Raw genomic sequence first — 24,425 nt, forward strand, 5'->3', positions numbered from 1 at the left:
AGGAGAGAGGGAAACAAACCATAAGAGACTCTTAACAATAGAGAACGAAGTGAGGGTTGATGGAGGGATGTGGGTGGGGAATAGGCTAGATGGGTGATGGGTATTAAAGTAGGCACTTGCGATGAGCACTGGGTGTTCTACGTAAGTGATGAATCACTGAATTCTACTCCAGAAATCAATATTGCACTGTATGTTAACTAAAATTTAAGCTTAAAAAAATGGGCAAAGGACTTGAATAGAAATTTTTCCAAAGAAGATACACAAATGACCAATAAGCACATGAAAAGATATTCAACATTACTAATCATTAGGGAAATGCAAATCAAAATTACAATGAGATACAATGAAAACCTTGATGGCTATCATCAAAAACAAATAAGAACAACAGAAACAAATGGAAAATAAGTGTTAGGGAGAATGTGGAGAAATTGGAACTTTATCACTGTTAGTGAGAATATATAAAATAATATAGTCATGTGGAAAAGAGTATGGTGATTCCTCAAAAAATTAAATAGAATTACCATATGATCCTGCAATTCTGAGTATATTCCCCTCAAAATTGAAAGCAGTGTCTGGCAGAGATAATAGTATACCCATGTTCACAGCCACAATATTTACAATAGCTAAAATGTGGAAGCAACTTAAATGTCCATAAACAGATAAATACATAAACAAACAAATGTGGTATATACATACAATGAAATATTAAAAAGGAAGGGAATTTTGACATATGCTGTAAGATGGATGAACTTTGGGAGACAAATGAAATAAGCCTATCACAAAGGATAATATTCTATGTTCTTGTGGTTTGGTGGTTTTTTTTTTTTTTTTTTTTTTTAGTTATTTATTTGACAGAGAAAGAGCATAAGCAGGGGGAATGGCAGGCAGAGGGAGAGGAAGAAGCAGTGGGCTTGGGGCTCTAACCCAGGACTACACCCGAGGACCTAGGGGACATGGCTGGAGTCCAAGGTAGATGCTTAACCAACTGAGCCATCTAGGTGCCCCTGTATGATCTTGTTTATATGAGATACTTGATCAAAATCACAGAGACAGGATGTAGAAGAATGGTTGCCAGAGGCTTCCCAGGAGTTGGGCGTTAATGGGTATGCAGTTTGACTTTCAGAAGATGAAAACAGTTCAGGAGATGATGGTGGTGATGGTTGCACAACACTATGAATGTATTTAGCACCACTGAATTGTGCACTTAAGTTTTTGTTTGTTTGTTTTTGTTTTATTTGACAGAGATCTCAGGTAGGCAGAGAGGCAGGCAGAGATAGAAAGGAGGAAGTAGGCTCCTTGCTGAGCAGGGAGCCCTATGCCACACGGGGCTCCATCCCAGGACCCTGGGATCATGACCTGAACCGAAGGCAGAGGATTTAAGCCACTGAGCCACCCAGGCGACCCTGAATTGTGCACTTAAAAATGGCTAAGATGTGTATTTTATGTTTTGTGTATTTTACCACAATAAAACAAAGTTGAGAAAACAAGAACAAAAACACTGGAAGAGAAAACCTTAACTAAAAAAGAGCAGGGGGACGCCTGGGTGGCTCAGTGGGTTAAGCCTCTGCCTTCAGCTCAGGTCATGATCTCAGGGTCCTGCATCGGGCTCTCTGCTCAGCAGGGAGCCTGCTCCCCCCACCCCCACTTCTCTCTCTTCTCTGCCTGCTTCTCTGCCTACTTGTGATCTCTCTCTGTCAAATGAATAAATAAAATCTTTAAAATAAATAAATAAATAAATAAATAATAAAAAAGAGGGGGGTAAAAGGAAAAACCAAAAAGCAGACAACAAAAACACAAGGAGGAGCACAAACTTCCAAGCAGTGGGGAAATGGTACATCAGGCAGCCATTTTGTAATTGTAAATTACTGAGAAGCCATGTTGATATTAAAACTCTCATGTTATAATAATATGCATCATATCAATATACTTAAACATATATACACAGTTGGGAAAAATCTAGAACGCACCGAACTGCTGAGAGTGGTACTCTCTGAGATTATGGGTGATTTTTCAGTTCTGACCTTTATTTTCTAAAATAAGCATGTATTAAGAAAAATCATTGTAAGTTTCTAAAAATCAAGTCAATTTAGAAGAAACTTTGTAATCTCAAGTAACTATGTTAAACACTTAATAGGAGAGGGATGAAGAAGGGAGAGTCTAATTCAATACAAAGCTAGATTTATTAAATGCCTTGTTTCCCCAAATCGGTATGCTTTTAGTTTTTGGATTTTTATTTTCATTGTAACTAAGGCTTTGAAAACATAGCTCTTCTTCCTATTAAAAATATAATCAGTTGGGTTATTTAATTTCTCCCCAATTTGATTTAAAACATTAACCCAAAACTCCATGCCTTAAACACCAAAGACTAATTCCCATTAAAAACCGTGAAGCATGCTAATACAGGAACACGGAGTCATTCTTCATTAACAGTAATTACCTCGATTGGAGAGTAAATAACTATGCATGGAAGTAAAACAAAAATCCCAATTAATGAGCACCGTTCTGAGTTCAAGGGCCACAGTGAATAATTTTTAAATTACCATCAGAATTACGCAAAGATCACCAAACAGGATTTTTAAATTTTTATTTATTTATTTTGTGTGTGTTATGTTAGTCATCTACAGCATATCATTAGTTTTTGATATAGTGTTCCAAGATTCATTGATTTTTATTGACTATCAAAAACAAAGTCATTAATGGGGCACCTGGATGGCTCAGTGGGTTAAGGCTCCGCCTTTGGTCCAGGACATGTTCTCAGGGTTCTGGAATGGAGTCCCGCATCTGGCCCTCTGCTCAGAGGGGAGCCTGCTTCCTCCTCTCTCTGGGCCTGCTGCTCTGCCTACTTGTGATCTCTCTCTGTCAAATAAATAAATTCTTAAAAAAAAAAAAAAAAAAAAACCAAAGTCATTCAAAATGGCACACAAAACAGAGCAGAACCAATTCCTTTTCAAACCTATCAGCCCTCTCCCTTAGCCCCTTCCTCCCACCCTGGAGGGCCCTTGTTGCCACTTCCCCTAAGTCGTTCAGGGCAGCGCTCCGGCACCAGAAGCCCTCACAACAGGGCAGCAAACTTGGTTCTTTCAGACCCCTGCTCTCTCACTTCGCGCCCCCTCCGGCTCGCCCCGCCCCCAAGCCCGGGCCCGCCCCCGCTCCGCCCTCCAGCCCGGCCGCCCCGCCCCGCCCTCCCCGTTAGCGTTATGTGGGCTTTTCCCACACTCTCTGCCTGTGTGTGACGAGCTGGCGGCTGGGAGGGGTCTATTGCGCACGCCTAGAGCGCTGTGCTGGGAGTACTGGAGAGGCGTCCGCCCGCAGTCCAGAAACTATGAGGCGCGGCATTCGGCGGGCTCCTTCCCGGAAGCGGAAGCTTGGGGGGCGGGCCAAAGGGGGCCGGGAGTCCGCGGCGGTTAATTCCTTTTATCGAGCGGCTTTACTTCCCTCCGGTTGGGCTTCTTTGAGGCTGCGAGAAATGGTCAGGTCCGGATCTCGATCGGGCCAGGTGAGGGCTGCGAATCTGAGGCGTCCGCCATAGGGGTAGAGAGGGACTGAGGGGGTTCTAGTGCCAGGAAAAGTGCAAAACTCTGAACAAAAGTAAAAACAAAGACTGTGCGGCGGCATTTAAAAATTCTGAGAAGGGGGAGTTGGGCGGACACCCAATCTTAACATCCTAATACCGCCGTTCTGTCCATAGACCTATATTCTGTTTTGATCGTAGTAGCCCTCCAGAGTGCTGGCTGTGGGGTGGGACGCGGGTTCGAGTCCAGCCTCCGCCCTGGGTGGGGTGACTTAACCTGTGAAGGCTCAGTACGCTGTCGCATCAAATCCAGGTTCTCGGCTTTTCCACCTAGTGCCGCCATTAGCCGGCCCTCCGGCACAATTGCTGGTATTTTACCGCTAGTAAAACCCAACGACTCCCAGTTAGTGTCCGCGCCTTCAGCCTTACCTCTCTCAAAGGCACGCCCCTCGTTGTAAGTAAATGATGCGCTTTTCTGCTTAAAAATAGACATGAACACTTCGGTTTCGAGGTAGAAAGATATGTTCTTCGACCTGTCAGCATAGCCGTTTTTTGATCCCGCCAGTGCATTCCTTACCAGACCCCGCCTCCATCCCCAAAGTATCCAGCACTGATCACCTGTTTGTTCTGCGACGTCCTGGATGCCCCGCGCTCCCTTATGCTTCCATGCCTTTGCACTTTCTTTTCTGTCCTGTCTCGAATGCCCTTCTGTTCCTGGTACTTCCACTCTCCATCTCCTCCTCAGTTCAAAGGCCGCTTATAGAAGGCTTGCCTAGCACTCGCAAATCCCCGTTGTTTGGGTTCTCGTTGCCGTCCCTTTCGTGCTTGGTGCTAACCATAATCAAACTGCTTTTCAGGCTAGTCCGCCTCCCTTGCTACACAATTGACCTCTATATCCTTAAGGCTTAGGACAGCACCTGACACATAGTAGATTTTCAGGTAATGAATCAACTATTTCTCACAGAGACTCACTCCCTAGAGTGATCTTACTCCTCTTTAAATATTATCCACCTCTCTGTTTTTTTTTTTAAATCTCCTTTCATTTATCAACTCGCCTATAATGCTGTCTTCCCCATTATGTGAATCTTAAACGCTTTTTTTCAAGACCTGACTCAAGACTTTCTTGAGGATCACCTTTATAGATCTTTCTCTTATACTGAGTGAACTCAGAGTATGGGAAGTCAGAAAGGGGGAGAAAACATGGTTTTTATAATCATGGTCACCTACAGATTTCAAGTTCCAATTCTGCCACTACTGTGGTAGTGATATTAAGCAAAGTACTTTTTACTTCTCTAAGCCTCCTTTCCTTTAGCTATAAAATAGGTGTAAATAGGTATCATTCTGTCTCAAAGAATTTGGGAGATTAAATGAGAGAAACTTGTAAAAGCATCTGTTTCACTCTTGGGACAAAATTTGGTCCCCTTAAAACATTTTGCAACCATATTAACAATAAAAATAGCTTACATTTAGGTAGCACTTGTGTGACAGATGCTACTGTTAAGTATTTTTACATAATACACATAATTCATAGTTCACAAAATTAATATTTGTAATAGCTTTATGAGGTAGATACTATCATCATCTCCACTTTATAGATGAGGAAATTGAGGGATGAAGAGTTAAAATAATTTTCCTACAGTTACAAAACTCTTTAGCTGTGCAGCAGGATTCAGACCCACAAAGCTGGTGTCAGAGTCCATTCTTTTATATATTACACTATATTTAATCAGATGTATGACTTTAAACAAGCCTCCTTTCTGAAATTTAGGTTCCTACTTCACAGAAATAATAAGTCATGAAAGACTTAGGGATATTCTAAATTATTCCACAAATGTAATTTTATCTTGTACTTATTGTAGGAGATACAACTTCTAAGAAATGCTTATATTTTTCTCAAATAGCAGAGACGAATAGCTTAATGATAATACCCAGTGGAATTAAATGTGAGATAAAGCAAAATGATTGTCTCATGCATTGTGATTTGGGGTACTCCTTTTGGAGAATATTTTTGTAATTTTTATCAAGGGCTATTAAATGAATAGTGGCCTTTCATCAAATAAATAAGCTTTTAATCCTGACTATGAAAAGGCTTTTTTTCTGTATATTTGAAGGTTTATCTCAGGCTTGTTTTCCAGCTGTGAAATTGTGAAAAATATGAAGCAAACCAAGGACATGTTATGTTACTTCCACTCAAGGAAATACTTGGTGCTTGGTGCTAACCATAATCAAACTGCTTTTCAGGTTAGAGGTGTTGCCAATCTGTCTACCCCCTTTACTACACAATTTATATCCTCAAGGCTTAGGACAGCCTTAAAAATTTTGAAGGGCTAATATGGAAACATTTAAAAATAAAACCATAAGATTTACTTTTTTGTAACTACCTAGTCATGACTAAGTTAATCATACATCATGAAAAAAGATTGGAAGTCCCAGGAGGAATACCTACTGCCTAGATCTTGGTTTCTAAATATCATCGTCCACTAAAGAACCACAACTTCATGGAGGAATGGTCAATTCCACAGCTGAAGCAGGAAAATTAAAAAGATGAGCCTGGATACATCATAATAAAAAGCATCTGCAGAGTAAAGGAAACAACAGAGTGAAAGGGCAACTTACATGGAGTGGGGAAAAAAGATTTGTAAACCCTCTGTCTACTAAAGGTTTAATATCCAATCTTTTTTTTTTTAATATTTTATTTATTTATTTGATAGAGATCACAAGTAGGCAGAGAGGCAGGCAGAGAGAGAGAGGGAAGCAGGCTCCCTGCTGAGCAGAGAGCCCGATGCGGGGCTCGATCCCAGGACCCTGAGATCATGACCTGAGCTGAAGGCAGCGGCTTAACCCACTGAGCCACCCAGGCGCCCCTAATATCCAATCTATATCAGGAACTCCTGCAACTCAGTAACAAAAAGCCAGATAACCTGATTAAAAAATGAGCAAAAGACTCAAATAGACTTTTCTCCAAAGAAGAAGTATAAAAGGCCAATAAGCACATGAAGAGATTTCAGCATTACTAGTCATTAGGAAAATGCAAATCAAAACCATAATGAGGTATCACTTCACACCTTTTAGGATGGCAGTTCTCATTGGCAACGATGTAGAGAAATTGGAACCCTTATAAACTGTTGATGAAAATATAAAATGGTGCAGCTGCTATAAAAAATAGCATGACGGTTCCTCAACAAGTTAAAAATACACCTCAAATGATCCAGAAATTCTACTCCAGGGTTTTTATACAAAAGAATATGATCTTAAAGAGATATTTGCACTTCTTTGTTCATTGCAGCATTATTCACAGTAGCCAAGATGTGAAGGCAACCTAAATGTCTATTGATGGATAAATGGATGAAAAAAATGTGCTATATACCTACAATGGAATATTATTCAGCATTAAAAAGAAAAATCCTGGGACGCCTGGGTGGCTCAGTTGGTTAAGCAGCTGCCTTTGGCTCAGGTCATGATCCCAGCGTCCTGGGATCGAGTCCCACATCGGGCTCCTTGCTCTGCAGGGAGCCTGCTTCTCCCTCTGCCTTGCCTTCCACTCTGTCTGCCTGTGCTCGCTCTCACTCTCTCTCTCTGACAAATAAATAAATAAAATCTTTAAAAAAATAAAAAAATAAAAAGAAAAATCCTGCCATATGCAAAATGGGTGAACCTTGAGGATATTATACTAAGTGAAATAAGCTGATCAAAAGGATAGATACTGCATTATTCCATTTATATAAGGGATCTAAGATAGTCATAATCATAGATGCAGAGAGCAGAATGGTAGATGCCAGAGGCTGGAGATGGGGGGAATTGGGGAGTTGCTATTCAACAGGTATAAAGTTTCAGTTATGCAAGCAAGATAAATAAGTTCTAGAGATCTGCTCTACAACATCATGCCTATAGTTAACTGTATGGTATCGTGCACTTAAAAATTTGTGAAGAAAATAGAGCTCATGTTAAGTGTTCTTACGACAGTGGAAAAAACAAAAAATCAAAGGATGAACCCAGAACACCTTGTTGCAGAAAATAAGGAATTACTCAAAAAATAATGGGAACATGTTAAAATGATAGAAGAGCCAGTTTGAAAAGACTACCACTGATGGAATCTGGGACAATTGGAACATCAAAATATTTTATTTTTTAAAGATTTTATTTATTTGACAGAGAGAGAGAGAGAGATCACAAGTAGGCAGAGAGGCAGGCAGAGAGAGAGGAGGAAGCAGGCTCCCTGCTGAGCAGAGAGCCCGATGTGGGACTCGATCCCAGGACTCTGAGATCATGACCTGAGCCGAAGGCAGCGGCTTAACCCACTGAGCCACCCAGGCGCCCCTCTATTCACCCAATTTTTAAAATGTGTTCTCAGTTGCATATAACTACAGATAGTTTAGTAGTTACTACTCAAAGCTTTCTTGGAATGAAATATTAAACATGTCAGGAAAAACCATAAATGTAACTGCCAACAGTAACTACTTTTGAAGGGTGAAATGAGGGAGTGAGTAGAGAATTTAACTCACCTTTTAAAAATTATATTTATGGACCCCTGGGTGGCTCAGTTGGTCAAGCGTCTGCCTTTGGCTCAGGTCATGATCCCGTTGAGTCCCACATTGTGCTCCTTGCTCAGCAGGGAGCCTGTGCTCCCCCTGCTTGTGCTCTCTCTCTCTCTCTCTCTCTGGCAAATAAATAAATAAAGTCTTTTGAAAATTATATTTTAAATAGAGACTATAGTTACCATGGAAAGTTTTCTTTCTTGCGCTGTCCCCTAGATTCTGTTTCCCTCCCCAGAGGCAGACACCATGAACTTTTACTTGCCTAACTTTCAAGAAATTGGATGCATGTTAAAGCAAGGGCATTTTTTTTCTTTCTCATACACAAAGGTAGCCCATTTATTTTACTTTTAATTATAATAATGATTTAAAATTATTAATATTTAAAAATAATAAAATTGTTTTTAAAAATACTATTATATGAGTTTGAAAAGAAAGTAACAGAATGAGTTGTAGATAAAGAGTTTTCATGGGCTGGTCTTGTCAGGAATTCTAAATAATGTGGATAAATAGAATCAGAGTTATGAACTCTGTGATACATGTTGAATTAACTTTATATTTTGAAGACTGGGGAATGTAGAACATGTTCAGAGATTGAGTATCGTCCAAACTTAGAGTAGTAGATACTTCTGGTTAAGATAATACCTCAGCTTCATTTTCAGCTTACACAGACTTGAGGAACAAATATATGTGCTGTTCTCTTGGCAAACAATTTATTACTCAATTTGTTAATAAGAGTTCAATTGTAATGGATTTATAGGATATAGTACATTTATAAAATTAATAACATACTATATACATGTGGAATATTGTTCAGTCTTAGAAAGAAAGGAAATTTTGACACTTGCTCTAAGACACTAGGTGAAGTGAAATAAGCTAGTCACAAAAGGAAAAATACTGTATGATTCCACTTATTTAAACTTCCTAGAGTAGTCAGATTCATAGAGACAGCAATTAGAAGAGTGGTTCTATGGGCCTAGGGGCAGGATGGAGTGTAATGTTGGTTGTACAGTGTGAATGTATTTAATGCCATGGAACTGTACATTAAAAAATGGCTACAATGGTAATTTTTTTTTTTTTTTTTTAGATTTTATTTATTTGGGAGAGAGAGTGAGAGAGAGGATGAGAGGGGAGAAGGTCAGAGGGAAAAGCAGACTCCATGGAGCTGGGAGCCCAGTGCAGGACTCGATCCTGGGACTCCAGGATCATGACCTGAGCTGAAGGCAGTTGCTTAACCAACTGAGCCACCCAGGCGCCCTATAATGGTAAATTTTATGTCACGTTTTTACCACAAAAAGAAAGGAAACAACATTTCAGGTTTTGTCAAGACAGTCTACTAAGAATATATTAGAACAATATTTGTATATTTACTATAATATAATGCATTATATCATAGGTGTTGTCTTCAGGAAAACACACTGGACCTGCTAAATTAACAAATGGAAAGAAAGGGTAAGTACTTAAAGAAGATTACAACTCCAGAAAATCTCAAGAAACTTTTCAGTCTTTGGACTGCACTAAATTTTGCCTATCCCAGAAAAATAGATGGGTCTCTACCATCACAAACTCTGGGGAGGAACCTTCCATATTTCTACTCATGTTGCTCATTTTAGTTAAACAATTCTTATAATCATTATAAAATCCTATATAAATCCATTTTATTTATATAGGATTTTATATCCAACTTTTGCTGGGAAGAAAATATACTACTTATTAATATATTTTGGAAAAAATTTTTGTAGTATTCGTGAAAATATTAATGAACTTATCTTCTAGGACCAATTTAAGAAAGATATCACGTTTTAATGCAGATTCTGGCTATGCTATCCATTCTGATTCAGAAAGTCAGGTAAGATTAAACTGAATAGATACAATATACATTATTTTAATTAATCTTCAGATAAAAGCTAAGAAGTGGGAATAAAAATTCAGAGGTAAATTATTGAAGGTTTTTTGCTTTAAAATATGTTTTCTGCCAATAATAAGTTGAATCTGAAAAAAGAAATTTTAAAACTACACGATTTGTTGTTTTTTTCCTCCTGTACTAAAATTTCATCTGTGCTTTTCTAAATGACTTTCTCCTTACAGACTGAAACTGTACAAGGGCTTGATGGTTGTGCTTCTTTGCTGCGGGACATTTTGAGAAATGAAGATTCAGGTTTTTAAATTTTTTAAATACCTATTTGCTAATCACTTTTTCTCAAATAATTCTCTTAATGCAAATGAATTTTTGTTTTAATTATTAATAGGTTCAGAAACAGCATGTTCAGAAAATAGATTTAATCCCAGATCCTTAGAAGGCAAAAGATTTGGAGCTAAAAAGAAAGGACATGAAAAACATATTCCTTCAGGAGTCCGGAAGGAAATTTGTAAGTATTTTTTCTCTTTTTTGTTTAAATATGATCTCTGGGGCTCCTGGCTGACTCAGTCAGTGGAGCGTGTGACTCTTGATCTTGGAGTCATGAATTTGAGCCTCATGTTGGGTATAGAGATTACTTTAAAAATAAACAAAATCTTAAAAATACATATGATCTTTAATTCTGAGGGTTTTGATAAATTATTGAGAGTATGCATTTGGTCTTTCATTTTAATAATATGTGGTTATTCAGGTTAGTATGTGTGTGTTATGCTTGTCTATCTCTAGTCCACTTCTTTTTTTTTTTTTTTTCCTTAAGATTTTATTTATTTATTTGACAGACAGAGATCACAAGTAGGCAGAGAGGCAGGCAAAGAGAGAGTAGGAAGCAGGCTCCCTGCTAAGCAGAGAGGCCGATGCGGGGCTTGATCCCAGGACCCTGGGATCCTGACCTGAGCCAAAGGCAGAGACTTTAACCCACTGAGCCACCCAGGCACCCCTCTAGTCCACTTCTAACTGCATACTTTGTTTACCATCACTTTCCCAAGAAGAAAAGTGGAAAAAGTGATTGACCGCGTTTTGTAGAATAAAGGGTTCAAACTCAGAATGACATTTAGAAGGTATATATAGAGTTATCTTTGTTTTCCTTGCCACTTAATTTGATAATTAATCACAAATTTGTTGTTTTGTGCATACTTAGAGATACTAATTGTTCTAAAGTCATTTTATGTGTATATATTGTAAGTAGTTTTATTACTCTACTTTAAATGCCAGGTTAAGATGTTGTCTGAGGGCCCAATGTGTAGATTAAGTACACTTTTATTCTTGCTCCCAAAGCTCTGCTTTTTGTTTAATGGTCCAAGTATCAAAATCATTACAGAGTATCCTGTCTCTCTTATTCTTTTTTCCCCTAAGAGCATGGTGAGAGGAGCAAGGTGAGTTTTATTGGATTGTAGAAATAACATCCTTAACGAGGGGTCTTGTAACTGAAGGAGAGATTTTACAAATACGATTTAATAGAGATTTTAAAGCCATGGTATAGATAATTTTTGACTGGAGAACATACACAATTCATTAACTACTTTTAAAAGAGAATTTGAGGTAATTTTCTTTAGGGGCTGAGAGCGGTAAAGCCCTTCTATAAAGTATACAATAAATTGAGCTACTTCTCAGAGTCTTTTCTTTCCTTAATAAGGTAAAAGTTTTTGAAGAATCATGTTTCAAGGATTTGTTTTCTCTTCTTCCATATTAGTATCTTCAAATAGTAAGAAACATATACCTAATGAAGCTTCTGCTGGAAGTGAGAAAGGCTCATCAGATATACCACAAAATTGGTCTTTGCAAGATCATTATAGAATGTATTCACCGATAATATACCAAGCCCTGTGTGAGCATGTGCAAACTCAAATGTCACTGATGAATAACTTGGCTTCAAAGAACAACCCTAATGGAATTCCTGCTGTACCTTGCCACACCATGTCTGATTCTGGTTAGTATGAATGATATTTTTAAAAGCATGAATATGAACTCTAATAAGTTGCCTACTTATTGTTAAAGTAGTATGAGATGTGATAACTTTTTCTCCCTCTTACTTTTTAGAGTCTCAGGCAACTCTACATTCTAGTTATGGCTTATCTACCTCCACCCCAGTCCAGTTACTTCAGCATCCATCCTGCCCTCCAGTGGTTCATTCTGTGGGTACAGTTTATGCATTATGCAAGTAATTATTTGCTTTAAGAAATCATCACCTTAAGAGAGAAAATTGAATTTATTGATTGGATCATAATGCATTATTTTTTCAATCTTTTTTATTTGAAGATTTTATTTATTTATTTGACAGACAGAGATCACAAGTAGGCAGAGAGGCAGGCGGGGAGGTAGGGGAGAGCAGGTTGCCTCCTGAGCAAAGAGCCCGATGTACCCTGGGATCATGACCTGAGCTGAAGGCAGAGGCTTAACCCACTGAGCCACTCAGGCGCCCCTCAAATCATTTTTTACCAGAAAAAATTTTACCCATTTATGAAGGATCATGGTAAGGGTGGGAAAGGGAGAAAGATCAGCAGGAAAAAGAAATCACGCATACTTACCACTTAAGCATATTTGCTGTTAACAAATTGATAGAGCACTTGCCAATCATTTAATTCTCTGGTTTTGTTTTCTTGTTTTTATTTAAGGTTTTTTTTTTTTTTAAGATTTTATTTATTTATTTGAGAGAGAGATCACAAGTAGGCAGAGAGGCAGGCAGAGAAAGAGGGGAAGCCAGGATCAGGATTCCTGCCAAGCAAAGAGCCTGATGCGGGGGGCTGATCCCAGGACTCTGAGACCATGACCTGAGCCAAAGGCAGAGGGTCAACCCACTGAGCCACCCAGGTGCCCCTAAGTTTGCTTTCTTTTAAAAATACAGTCATAAGGACACCTGGGTGGCTTAGTTGGTTAAGCGTCTGAGTTGGTTAAGTGTCCATGATCCCAGGGTCCTGGGGTTGTGCCCCATGTTGGGCTTCCTGCTCAATGGGGAGCCTGCTTCTCCCTCTCCCTCTGCAACTCCCCCTACTTGTACTCTATCTCTCTGTCAAATAAATAAATAAAATCTTTAAAAATGGTATATAGTCATAATTAAATTATACTGTTTCATGTGCTACCTTTTTTCCTTACATTTTATTGTAAACATGTTTCTCAATTAATATATACCTTTTGTAAATTTTTAATATGTTAATAGTCTAGTGGATATACTATAGTCCATGTAACTACTCCCCTATGGTAGGATGTTTAAGTAACAGTTTTTTACTACCATAACATTTCTGTAAACATGTTTGTGCAAAAGCTTTTTGTATGTTTGAACCTATTTTCTTGCAGTGCAATTTCCCAAAGTGGAAGTTTCTTTTAGTCCCAAGGTATTGATTTTTGATGTCTTTAAAACATGTGTGATATTTGCAAATAGTTTATTTTAGTCATGGCTTTATAATATTCTCGTATTGCAGAGTGAACTAGTTAACAAGCTTTAAAAAACTAGAATATTGTGTTCAGGGGAAATCCAGCTTACTCACTGGTAAGCTGTAACTCCCATCTTGCAAAAGTCATTTTCTAATATTTCTGGTTTGGGTTTATTGTAGTTAATGCCTACAAGTCGGTGCTCACCTATTTTGAAGGCTTGCCTTGTGTTTTTTCTGTCTGTAGGAGGTTCAGACTGATGGTGACAACCAGTTTGCATCACAAAGTAAAACATTTTCTGTGAACTGTACTGATGTCCTACCGAATTCCTTCAGTACTGGTCTTGAAGTTCCATGTAGCCTGCCCAAAACGGACAAACCAACTATTCCACCATTTCAGCAGCTGGGTCTTATTAATGGAATTCTGCCACAGCAAGGAGTTTCTAAGGAACCAGATCTACTGAAGTGCTTTCAAACATGCATGAATCTGTTGCATTCTCATTCAGACAGTCAGACTTGCTGTAGCTCCACTCTGTTGCCATCAACTTTCCTGTCCAATAATGAAGACAGATGTGCCAAAGAACAAATTGGAGAAGTCACAGGTGAAGGAAAGGATTTAAACATACACATGCGAGATTCAAGAATAAAGGATGTGCAGAAGTCAAAAAATGTGAACCAGAGTGCTGAAAAAGCCAGAACTATAAAGTATCTGTTGGGAGAACTCAAGGCCCTGCTTGCAGAGCAAGGTATGTGAGCACTTTTATTTTTTATTTATTTATTTTTTTTTTAGAAGATTTTATTTATTTGACAGGCAGAGATCACAAGTAGGCAGAGAGGCAGGCAGAGAGAGAGAGGGGAGGAAGCAGGCTCCCCTCTGAGCAGAGAGCCCGATGTGGGGCTCCATCCCAGGACCATGACATTATGACCCGAGTCGAAGGCAGAGGTTTTAACCACTGAGCCACCCAGGCGCCCCTGTGAACACTTTTAAAATAATTTTCTGTTGTGTGGTGTTAATGCTAAATAGCAGTGTCATATTATTTTGCCATCATTTGTATTTAGAATAGTCGACATGGAGTTTGTGGTATTTTCCATAGAAGTATTTCTTGAGCTAATAAGGAGTTGAGTTCTGCCGATTTTGTTGTTTTTTTCTAGGTTTTAATCCATCTTGTTTCCTATGGTTTTGAGATGTACAAGAGAGTTTCAAACAGTCTTTTACTTGCAAGTGTGTATTCGTTCTACTTGAGTCAAAAGGACCTTGAAAAGATTCAACCAAAGAGAATTTGTAGCCATTAATTTTTAGGGGTTAGAAGAGCCCTAAAAACAATTAACTCCCTAGAATAGACTGGTCATTTTTCCTATTCTAAACAGATGAAGGGATTTTCTTCCCTTCATTTCTTTAATAACCAGCTATTATACAGTTTAACAAATCTGACTTTGAGAAGTAATCCAAACCTTTTAATGCCATTTTCAGTTTACTTTTCTAAAATTTTATTTATTTTTTTTAAGGGTTTTTTTTTTTAAGATTTCATTTATTTGACAGAGAGACACACAGAGAGAGAGGGAACACAAGCAAGGGGAGTGGGAGAGGGAGAAGTAGACTCCCCGCTGAGCAGAGAGCCCAATGCAGGGCTTGATCCCAGGACCCTGGGGTCATGACCCAAGCTGAAGGCAGACGCTTAATGACTAAGCCACCCAGGCGCCCCTACTTTTTTTTTTTTTAATTAAATCAAGAACAATGTCTTAGGTAGAGTTATGAGATATTTGAGCCAAGTCATATTGATTTGTTTTCATTATGTGTATATGCTAAATAATAGCTTTCACTCGGAGTGAGTTACAGATTTGTCATCTTAGAAACCAAGGTAATTGATTGTGGAAGCACTGACTGATTACCTAATATTTGCAGACTGACAAAAAGAAATTTAAAATCTTAAAATGTGTTCTAGGAACATAGCACTATTAATCTGAAGATTTAATGTATTAAAAATCTCTGTGTTTTCAGATCTTCAATTTATTGCTATTCTCTTAAGCAAATACTTAATCATAATAATAATAACACTAACAATATTAAGTGTCATTTAGTGAGTATTTATCATGTGCCTGGCACTGTGTTGTTTTATGTGCATTATCTCATTTAATCCTTGCAACAATCCTGTGAGTTATTGTTATCTCCTTTTAATTATTTTTTTTAAAGATTTTATTTATTTATTTGACAGAGAGAGATCACAGTAGGAGAGAGGAAGGGAAGAGATCACAGAGAGAGAGGAAGGGAAGCAGGCCCCCTGCCGAGCAGAGAGCCCGATGTGGGACTCGATCCTAGGACCCTGAGATCATGACCTGAGCCGAAGGCAGCGGCTTAACCCATTGAGCCACCCAGGCGCCCCTCTCCTTTTAATTATTGAGAAATCTTGGCTTCAGGAAGTTAAGTAATTTGACTCAAGTTCCATTGCTAGAAAATGGTGGAGCCCAGATCTCTGCCTCCAATGCTTATGAGCTAAACTACTCTACAAAGGATTGATAGGGAACTTCTCAGTAGTTGGTCATAGATGTTTACTATATAAATAAAGATGTACTTTATTTACATCAGGGTGTTAAAATACCCATGGGATTGAGTAAAGTTTTATAATTTAGAATAAACTTTCTACCTCTTTTGGTTATAAGAGAGTGAATACTATAATTATTAAATGTTTTCAGTCCACAGAAAATTTGAATGGAATTGAAGGGCAATTACAAAAGGACAAAAGATTGCAAATCCACCTTCTCCCTGTGTCTGTTTACCACCTCCCAAACCATCCATTCCCTGCAATTAATAGCAGAAATGGCACTGCTTTGATGTGGCAACCAAATGAGGTGTGGCTGGTTGTTTTAAGTCTACGTTATAAAATTAAATAATAAAACCTTAACAGAGTAGATCCTTCTTTAATATTTTGTCAAATTGAATCACCTAAAGTGAATTATATGCTTATGCCAGGATCAAAGGTTGTGTTGTAAATGTTATTACTATAATCAGTTATAGGAAACCCTTCAGCAGTGATAGGAGTCTAATATTCCTTTGGGAATATGAGCCAGGAAACATGTCAGCTATCTTCCTACTATACTCTTAAACTGAAAAAAATCACTACTAGTCCTATGATAGAAGATTAATCTTTAGTTTATTGAATTAATTTCTTTAGAATTCTTTTGAATAAGCAAATGCAAGCAGCAGGAAAGAGGAAAATAGGATTTCTTTATCACATTTATAAGTAATTAAGTTGTCTTTTTATAGCAAATATGTACATATCTGCAGAATTTTCTTTTTTAGTAACACACATGAATAATCTTATCCCAAAACAATTTACAGTATTGTTATTATTTCTTCTCCCTTTTATAGAGGATTCAGAAATTCAGAGGTTGATTACAGAATTGGAGACGTGTATATCTCTGCTTCCCGCGCTAAGTGGAAACACAAATATTCAAGTTGAAATAGCACTGGCCATGCAGCCACTAAGAAGTGAGAATGCTCAGTTACGCAGGTATGAATCATTCTCTGAATATTTTTGTCATATGCAAAGATGTCCTATGGCCAGAACAAAGGTGCCAAATGAGCTCTCTAGGACTCTATAAGAAAAACAGATTTGCTGTTTTACTGTATTTCTACTTTCACTTCTCCATTTCTGAACATTGCCAGTGTTCTCTAACTTCTCTTCCATTACTTCTGTTTGCTAGTATTTTCTCCCACTTTGCTTCCACTGTCCCTTGGTAGGTTGGGCGTAGAGAGAAAAATGAAGTTCCTTGGGGCATTTGTCAGACTAGTCTGGGCTGTGCCACAGTAGCACTCCAGAATCTCAGTGGCATAGCATGGCCAAAGTTTCTTTCGCCCTCATGTCAAGACCAATGTGGGTTGTCAAAAGACCCTCTTTCATCCTATAACTCAGGGTTTAAGTTCCCTCCATCTCATGCGGCCACTGTCTCATAAGACATGTTTTTTAGGGAAAAGAGAACATGAATCTGGCACATCAACTCTACACACCCCAGCCCAGAAGCGATAGTCTTGCTTCTACTTCTGTTTTGTAGGCTAAAAAGAGGCATATGGCCCTGCCTAATGGAAAGATTTGGGGCATAAAATTTTCCTGTACTGCCCATGCAGTCCAGGAGGAAAGGAGAACCTGATAGGGATGAGCACCAGTAGCCCCACCACACTCAGACATAGGAAAAAACTCATTTAAATTCTTAGATATTTTTTCTTTTGGCTATTTTTGACTTATGTAGGAGATCATTTACCCATTATTCGCAAAATCCTAACTTTGAGTATTTTAGTGATGGCCACCAAGGCCATGACTCTAAGGTCTATACTTCGCAGAGAATTAGAATACAGTGTCTGTGCTTCTGCGGCCCTGCAGTGTGCATGCGCCCTGAGTGGGGATTATAGTTGTATGACCTGTAGATGTCATACCAGATAGGAACTGCAAGGACCTACCCAAACATTTTCAAGAAATTAGAAAACAATAAGATAGGATTCCAAGTTGGAGAGGAGCTCAAATTTATGGATCTGGCGATTGCAAAGGCATGACACCCAGTGAGATTTACTTGCTTAGGATTATTTCTCTAAAGGTCATTAGTCTCCAAGATCCTACAATATAAGATGGGATTGCTGGGTTTAAATTCTAATAATACCGTCTTCAGTTCTGACTTACAATAGCATTAGTTTTTCAACTAAAGAACAAGCATAAATATCTAATAGTAATGGTAATAGCTAATACTACCTCTAACATTTACTGAATGTTTCTAATGTGCCAGCCTATGTCCTTTATATATGTCATCTCTTTAAATTGTCAGAATGGCTTTATAAGGTAGGTAATATGTTACTCTCATTTATAGATGAGGATACCAAGGCACAGAGAGGTTATGTAACTTGTCCAAAGTCACATACATAACAAGATTCAAAACTGGGTCGTTTGATTTTAGAGAACAAATTATCTTAATTTCTACATTCTGCATTGCTTCTGCTAGGAAGTAGAATCCGACTTATTTATACTTCAATATTTAAGTGTAATTGTGGAATAACAGACTGTATACTGTATACTGTAAGCTATTTGAAAGAAGCATGTTTTTAAAGGTATGACTGTCAACTAATTGGTTTCTTTAAATAAGCATACCAGAACTTAGTCTCAGAATATTATCTGTTTTAACATGTGCCCATGGGAAGTATCAGTGGTTCTTGTTTATTTCCCTTCTTTAAAATATTTTAGAATTGTTTTGAGAGCTAATTTATAAGCTACTCAAGAAAATGAGACTTACTACTTTATTGGTCCACTGCTTGTTTTAATTTTTTAAAAAGGTATTAGTTTGACAATGATGCCTGGGTGGCTCAGTTGGTTGCACCACTGCCTTCGGCTCAGGTCGTCATCCCGGAGTCCCGGGATCAAGTCCTGCATCAGGCTCCCAGCTTTGCAGGGAGTCTGCTTCTCCCTCTGACCTTCTCCCCTCTCATCTCTCTCTCACTGTATCAAATAAATAAATGAAATCTTTAAAAAAAAAAAAAGTATTAGTTTGATGTTTAACCTTATTCTTCAGACTTGGCACCAGATCCTTTTGGCTCTATGACTATAGAGGACTCTATGTCCGTAGAAGAACATGCTATTCCCACTGTTTACTTGACCTTCTAAAACTGAAAAGTCTGAAAAACAAAGGATTTGTCAGTTTGTCTTTTTAGTAGAATGAATGAGCTTTCCAGCAGAGAGGTAGGAATTTTTGTACCTCTTTGATAATTTATAAAGAATCATCCATAATTTCCATTACAAATGGAAGTTGGAATACATAGGTTCATTCAAAAGTGTTTTTCAGTGTTTCCAATCAAAAAAAACATTTTTTCTTGTTTGGACATTTAGAAACTATGTGTTTCTATTTAGCCAGAAAAGTGATCTTTCAGGACTTCTTAGAGTTTATTGCCATCTTGTGGCTTTAAAAAAAAGCCAGGTGCAATGTTTCTAAGGCATTTGGGCATTTTTGGCGTTTGGGCTGCACAGTTTTTATTTGGGACTTCTGAGAAAAAGCTTAACATTTAGCCTTCCTGGTCTCTACCCCTGAAATGTCTCTAGTGCCCTATTCATTGTGCCCACCGAAAGCCCTGACACATTCCCAAATTCCCTGCATGACGGTTGGGAGGGGACTACTTCCAGTTGAGAACCACTGAGGTAGAGAGTTCCTTAATATTTATAGGGCAAGACAGAATTCACGACCACTTCCTGACTGTAGATTCCAATATGAGACCATTGTGACCTCACACAGAACAAAAAAATGAAATAGGAGTGAGAGGGAGGAGCCAGGGGAGGCATTCAGTCTTTTGGCTTGAACATTTGACAGATGGTAACATAATTCTCCCAGATGGAAGCTACTAAAGGAAGAATATATTGTTTATTTGTTTTTTTTTAATGTTATTTTTGAGATAGAAGATATAGGAGAGCCAGTGAGTTAAGATTTAGATATGCCAAATTTATCATTTAGACCATCTGGAGATAAATATGGTGTAAGTGGAACACAGAACAAGATCCAGGATAGAAATTCACTAAACACATTTTTATTGAGCTTTTACTATAGATTTGGCACTGTTGTAGGCACTGGAGACAATGGTGATTGAAAGCAAGTGATGTATTACCAGCGTTTAAGTGGTAAATTCAACAGGAAGGCATAGAGTATGCCGCAACCAAAGGTGAAGTACTGGGGAATAACAGTTTTTTAAGGAAAGAACACAGGAACAGGAAGCTCTGAGAGAAACCCAAAGAGGAGCAAGTCGGGAAGTGGCAGGAAAACCAGGAGAGAGGTCACAAAAGCCATGGGAAGAAAGAATTTATATGAGAGATCTTTGCATAGCATTCAGAATAAACAAACTGACAAAAGAGATAAAAAGGGGTCGAGAATAAACATCACCAGATGACTTTCTCAAAGAAAACCCAAGAAAACTTGAAAACAGAATTCCATAGTTTCCTTATGTTAAAGATAATACAATCCTTCTTAGAGGCAGGAAAAGAGAATGCTTAAAGGAAAAAAAGACTACAAAGGAGAAGGAAAGTGAATTAGATGAGCTCAGGAAAATAGAAGCAAAACATCTTACAAAAATGAAAACAAACATGAAGTCAGGGTTTTTATATTCCATTAGAACCTAAACAATATGAATGGTGAGTTTGCTGTTTGGGGGGTTTTGCTCCCCCCACCCCCCTCCCAATTTTTCTGTTCCATTTGCCACTAAATTCGTAGTTCAATGTTTCCTACCGACTTTAACTTATTCCTCTTACCAAACCCTTTTAAAAAAATTTTTCTTGATTTATTTTGTGATAAAATATAATGCACATATTTACCTTTTTAACCATTTTGTAAGTATACATTTGAGGGGCATTAAATACTCTTACAATGTTGAATTCCCATAACCACTATCTATTTCCCCAAACTTTTTCATTCCAGCATAAACTCTGTACCCTTTAAACAGTAATTCCCTCTCTTCCTTCCCCTTAGCTTCTGGGAACATTTGTTCTCTTTTCTGTCTATGTGAATTAGAGAAGGCTGAATTTTTGCCTCTTTTGTTTGCTGCTGTTATTTCCAGTGCTGAGAATTGGCCCTAACACTCACTCTGATAAATGTTTGTTAAATGACTGAAGGCATGGTGGGTAAAGTTGAAGAAAAAAAGCAAAACAAAATAGAAAGAGAATAATTAAAAATTATTGTAAAGAAGATACATATAGAAGAGAAACAAGGGATGCAAAATTTGACATAATGAGTGTTCATGGATCAAAGACAATGTTAAAAGATATGTAAATAAAGGGAAATTTACTAAAAATCTGTGTTAGCAGATCAATAGGACATTCAGGATCCCAGGAAAACTATTAAAATGATCAACACCAAGACATAAGCTAATAAAGTCACCACATCAAGCTAATAAAGTCAGCACATCCTAAGGACAAAATAAAATTAACTTTTATAGACATTCAGAATAAAAGCAAATAATGTGTAAAGAGAAAAATACCTCAGCCTTTTCACAGGAATATTCATTGCCCAAAGATCATAGAACATTATTTACAAGAATCTAAGGGAAAGAAAGTATGCCCCAAGGATCTCCTATGTGGCCCAGCAATCATTTTGGTGTAAAGACATACTCTCAAGTGTGCAAGAACTTAGAAAATACAGCACTCTTGGATTCCTTTAAAAACAACGAAAAAAATTGTTGAATGGCAAATTCTAATCAACCAAGAGAAGAATTCAAATAAAGAGATAAACATTGAATCTATACATAGAACTAAGACAACTGTGGGAATTAAGGTACAGAATAGAATTTGTTATCTTGAAAATAAAAATTCCAAAATTAATGTTTTTATATCCTATTTCCTTTATTTAAGGTTATTTAGGAATACTATTTTATGAAGTAGAGAAATATTTGTCTAAAGCTCATGAGTTCTGATTTCAGTTATTACTTTTCATTCAGATAAAATCACATAATCCTAAATTCCATACCTAATATTGTAAAGTGGCATTTGTAATAGTATAAAAAATAGTGCTTATAAAAATATTTATGATATTATAAAATAGTATTTGTAATAGTATTTGTAAATTTGTAATAATCAGTTTGGCTTATTTTTTTCTCTCTGTATAGGCTTAAAAAATGTCTGATTGATATTCAGCAAGTAGTGATTATTACTTATATTTAGTATTGTGCTGCAGGTTCTACCAGTGCAATAAAGCAAGGAAAGGGAATAAAGCCTTTTTAAATATAGGCTGTCTTATTCACAAATGATACGATAAGCTTTGTAGAAAATCCTACAGAATCTACAAAAAAGCAACTAGGATTAATAAATGAGCTTAGCCAGGTTGCAGGATATGAGATCAATATACAAAAAAGACAATTGTATTTCTATATATTGGAAATGAACAATTTGAAGTGAAGTTTAAAAACAATACTATTAATAGTAGCATCAAAGAATATGATCAATTTAGGGATAAATTTGATTTTAAATGTGTAAGACCTGTCTACTGAAAACTATAAAACATTGCTGAGAGAAATTAAAGGAGACCTGTATAAATGAGAATAAACTAGACACATAGATTATAAGACTTATTATTGTTAACATGTTAGTTCTCCCCAAATTGAGCTATAGATTCTGTGTAATTTTGGAGAAAACCCAGCATATTTTTTTTAGAAAGATGATTCTAAAATTTATATGGAAATTCAAAGAATCTAAAATAGCCAAACCAAAACAACTTTGGGAAAGGAGAACAAAATTGGTACTATTCTTTTTCAAGACATAAAGTTATAGTAATCAAGACAATGTGGCATTGGTGTAAAGATAGATAGATATATACTTGAAACAGAATAGAGTCCAGAAGTAAACTCACATGTAAAGGTAGTTGATTTTTTAGGAGGGTCTGTGTGACTCAGTAGTTTAAGCATCTGCCTTCAACTTGGGTCATAATCTCAGGGGTCCTGTGTCTGCAGGGAGCCTGCTTTTCCCTCTTCCTTGGCCTCACTCTCTCTCTAATAAAATCTTTAAGAAGCAATAATAATAAAATAAAGGTAACTGATTTTTTACAAAGATGCTAAGGAAATTCAATGGGGGAAAGAAGGATCTTTTCACTAAATAGTGCTGGAACAATTGGAGAGCCATACACAAAAAAGGAAAAAAGTAAAAGGAAGGAAGGGAGAGAGGGAAAGAACAACTACTTCAACCTTTATGCCACACCATATATAAAAATTAACTTGAATCACAAATCTTAATATATAAGTTAAATAAGTTAATATCTATGTTAAATATCTATTAAGTTAAAACTTAATAAATAAGTTAAATAGAACTTAGAGAAAACATGAGAAAAAAATCTTAGGGATCCTGGGTTGGGGAAGATTTCTTAAATATAACAAAAAACATAAGTAAAAAGAATTTTTAAGTTGGACTTCATCAAAATTTAAAATTGGCTCTTCAAAAGACACTATTACTAAAGATGAAGAGGCAAACAACAGAGAAAATATTTGCAGTACATGTATTTGATGGACTTGTACATACAGAATGTATAAGGAACTGTTACAACTCAAAAAACAAAGTGCTTTAATAGATGCTACATCAAAGAAGATAGATGGGTATCAAATAAGCATATGAAAATCTGCTCATCACTGCTAGTCATTAGTAAAATACAGACTAAAATCACAATGAAATAATACCACATACCCACTAGAATGACTAAAATTCAAAAGACTCTACCAAATGATGATGTGGAGGAACTGACACTTGCATAATTTACTGGTGGGTATATAAAATGGTACGCCCGCTTTGGAAAATAGTTTGGTAGTTTCTTAGAAATTAAACATAAACCATATGATCCAGTCATTTCACTCCTAGGTATGTACACAGAGAAGTAAAAGCATATGTCCAAACAAAAACTTACTTGTGAATGTTCATCAGAAACAATCCAGATGTCTGTTAACAGGTGAATGGATAAACACATGGTGGTGTATCCTCACAATGGAATATACCACCCAACAGTGGAAACGGAACTATTGATACGTGTAACATCAGAATTAGTGTGCTGAATGAAGGCAGGCAGGCTAAAGAATGCATTGTATGATATATAGTATAAAACTCCAGAAAATGCAAAGTAATCTATAAATCAGTGGTGGTTTGGGAAGAGGATGGTATGAAAATGGAGCATGTGGAAATTTGGAGGCGTGATGAATATCTTAATTATGGTGATGGTTTCATCACATCATATGTTAAAACTTACCAAATTATATACTTTCATTATAAAATGTGCAGTTTATTATATGTTTCATTTCAGTAGAGCCATATTTTAAAACAGTAAAGAAAAAAGATGTATTTGCCTAAATGTCAGCAGTTATTTTCCTTTGTTTAAATCAAGTACATAAAAATATAATACATAATATTTGTTAAAAGTGTGTGTGACTCTATCCATTTTTTTTTTAATTTTATTTATTTATTTGACAGAGAGAGATCACAAGTAGGCAGAGAGGCACGCAGAGAGAGAGGAGGAAGCAGGCTCCCTGCTGAGCAGAGGGCCCGATGTGGGACTCGATCCCAGGACCCTGAGATCATGACCTTAGCCGAAGGCAGCGGCTTAACCCACTGAGC

At 37.2% G+C, this 24,425-nt stretch overlaps 1 protein-coding gene across 3 annotated transcripts in view; it reads left to right on the top strand.

Annotated features, from left to right (window-relative positions):
- Positions 1–3,243: 3,243 nt before the first annotated feature.
- The window catches only part of CCDC14 (coiled-coil domain containing 14), a 43,152-nt gene continuing 21,970 nt past the window's right edge, over positions 3,244–24,425 (top strand). Inside the window, exons 1-9 of one of the 3 annotated variants that reach the window (XM_082744112.1) lie at positions 3,244–3,496; positions 9,440–9,495; positions 9,820–9,892; positions 10,132–10,201; positions 10,293–10,412; positions 11,652–11,888; positions 11,999–12,093; positions 13,574–14,072; positions 16,694–16,835. In XM_082744112.1, coding sequence (XP_082600238.1) covers positions 3,323–3,496; positions 9,440–9,495; positions 9,820–9,892; positions 10,132–10,201; positions 10,293–10,412; positions 11,652–11,888; positions 11,999–12,093; positions 13,574–14,072; positions 16,694–16,835 — 1,466 coding nt within the window. In that variant the 5' untranslated portion in view covers positions 3,244–3,322. Of the gene's footprint in view, positions 3,497–9,130; positions 9,309–9,439; positions 9,496–9,819; positions 9,893–10,131; positions 10,202–10,292; positions 10,413–11,651; positions 11,889–11,998; positions 12,094–13,573; positions 14,073–16,693; positions 16,836–24,425 lie in introns of those variants that run through there. The other 2 variants (XM_082744113.1, XM_082744114.1) reach the window with 2 other exon arrangements.

Source organism: Mustela nivalis (genome assembly GCF_964662115.1).
Source record: "Mustela nivalis genome assembly, chromosome: 1".
NCBI classification, from domain to species: Eukaryota; Metazoa; Chordata; class Mammalia; order Carnivora; family Mustelidae; genus Mustela; species Mustela nivalis.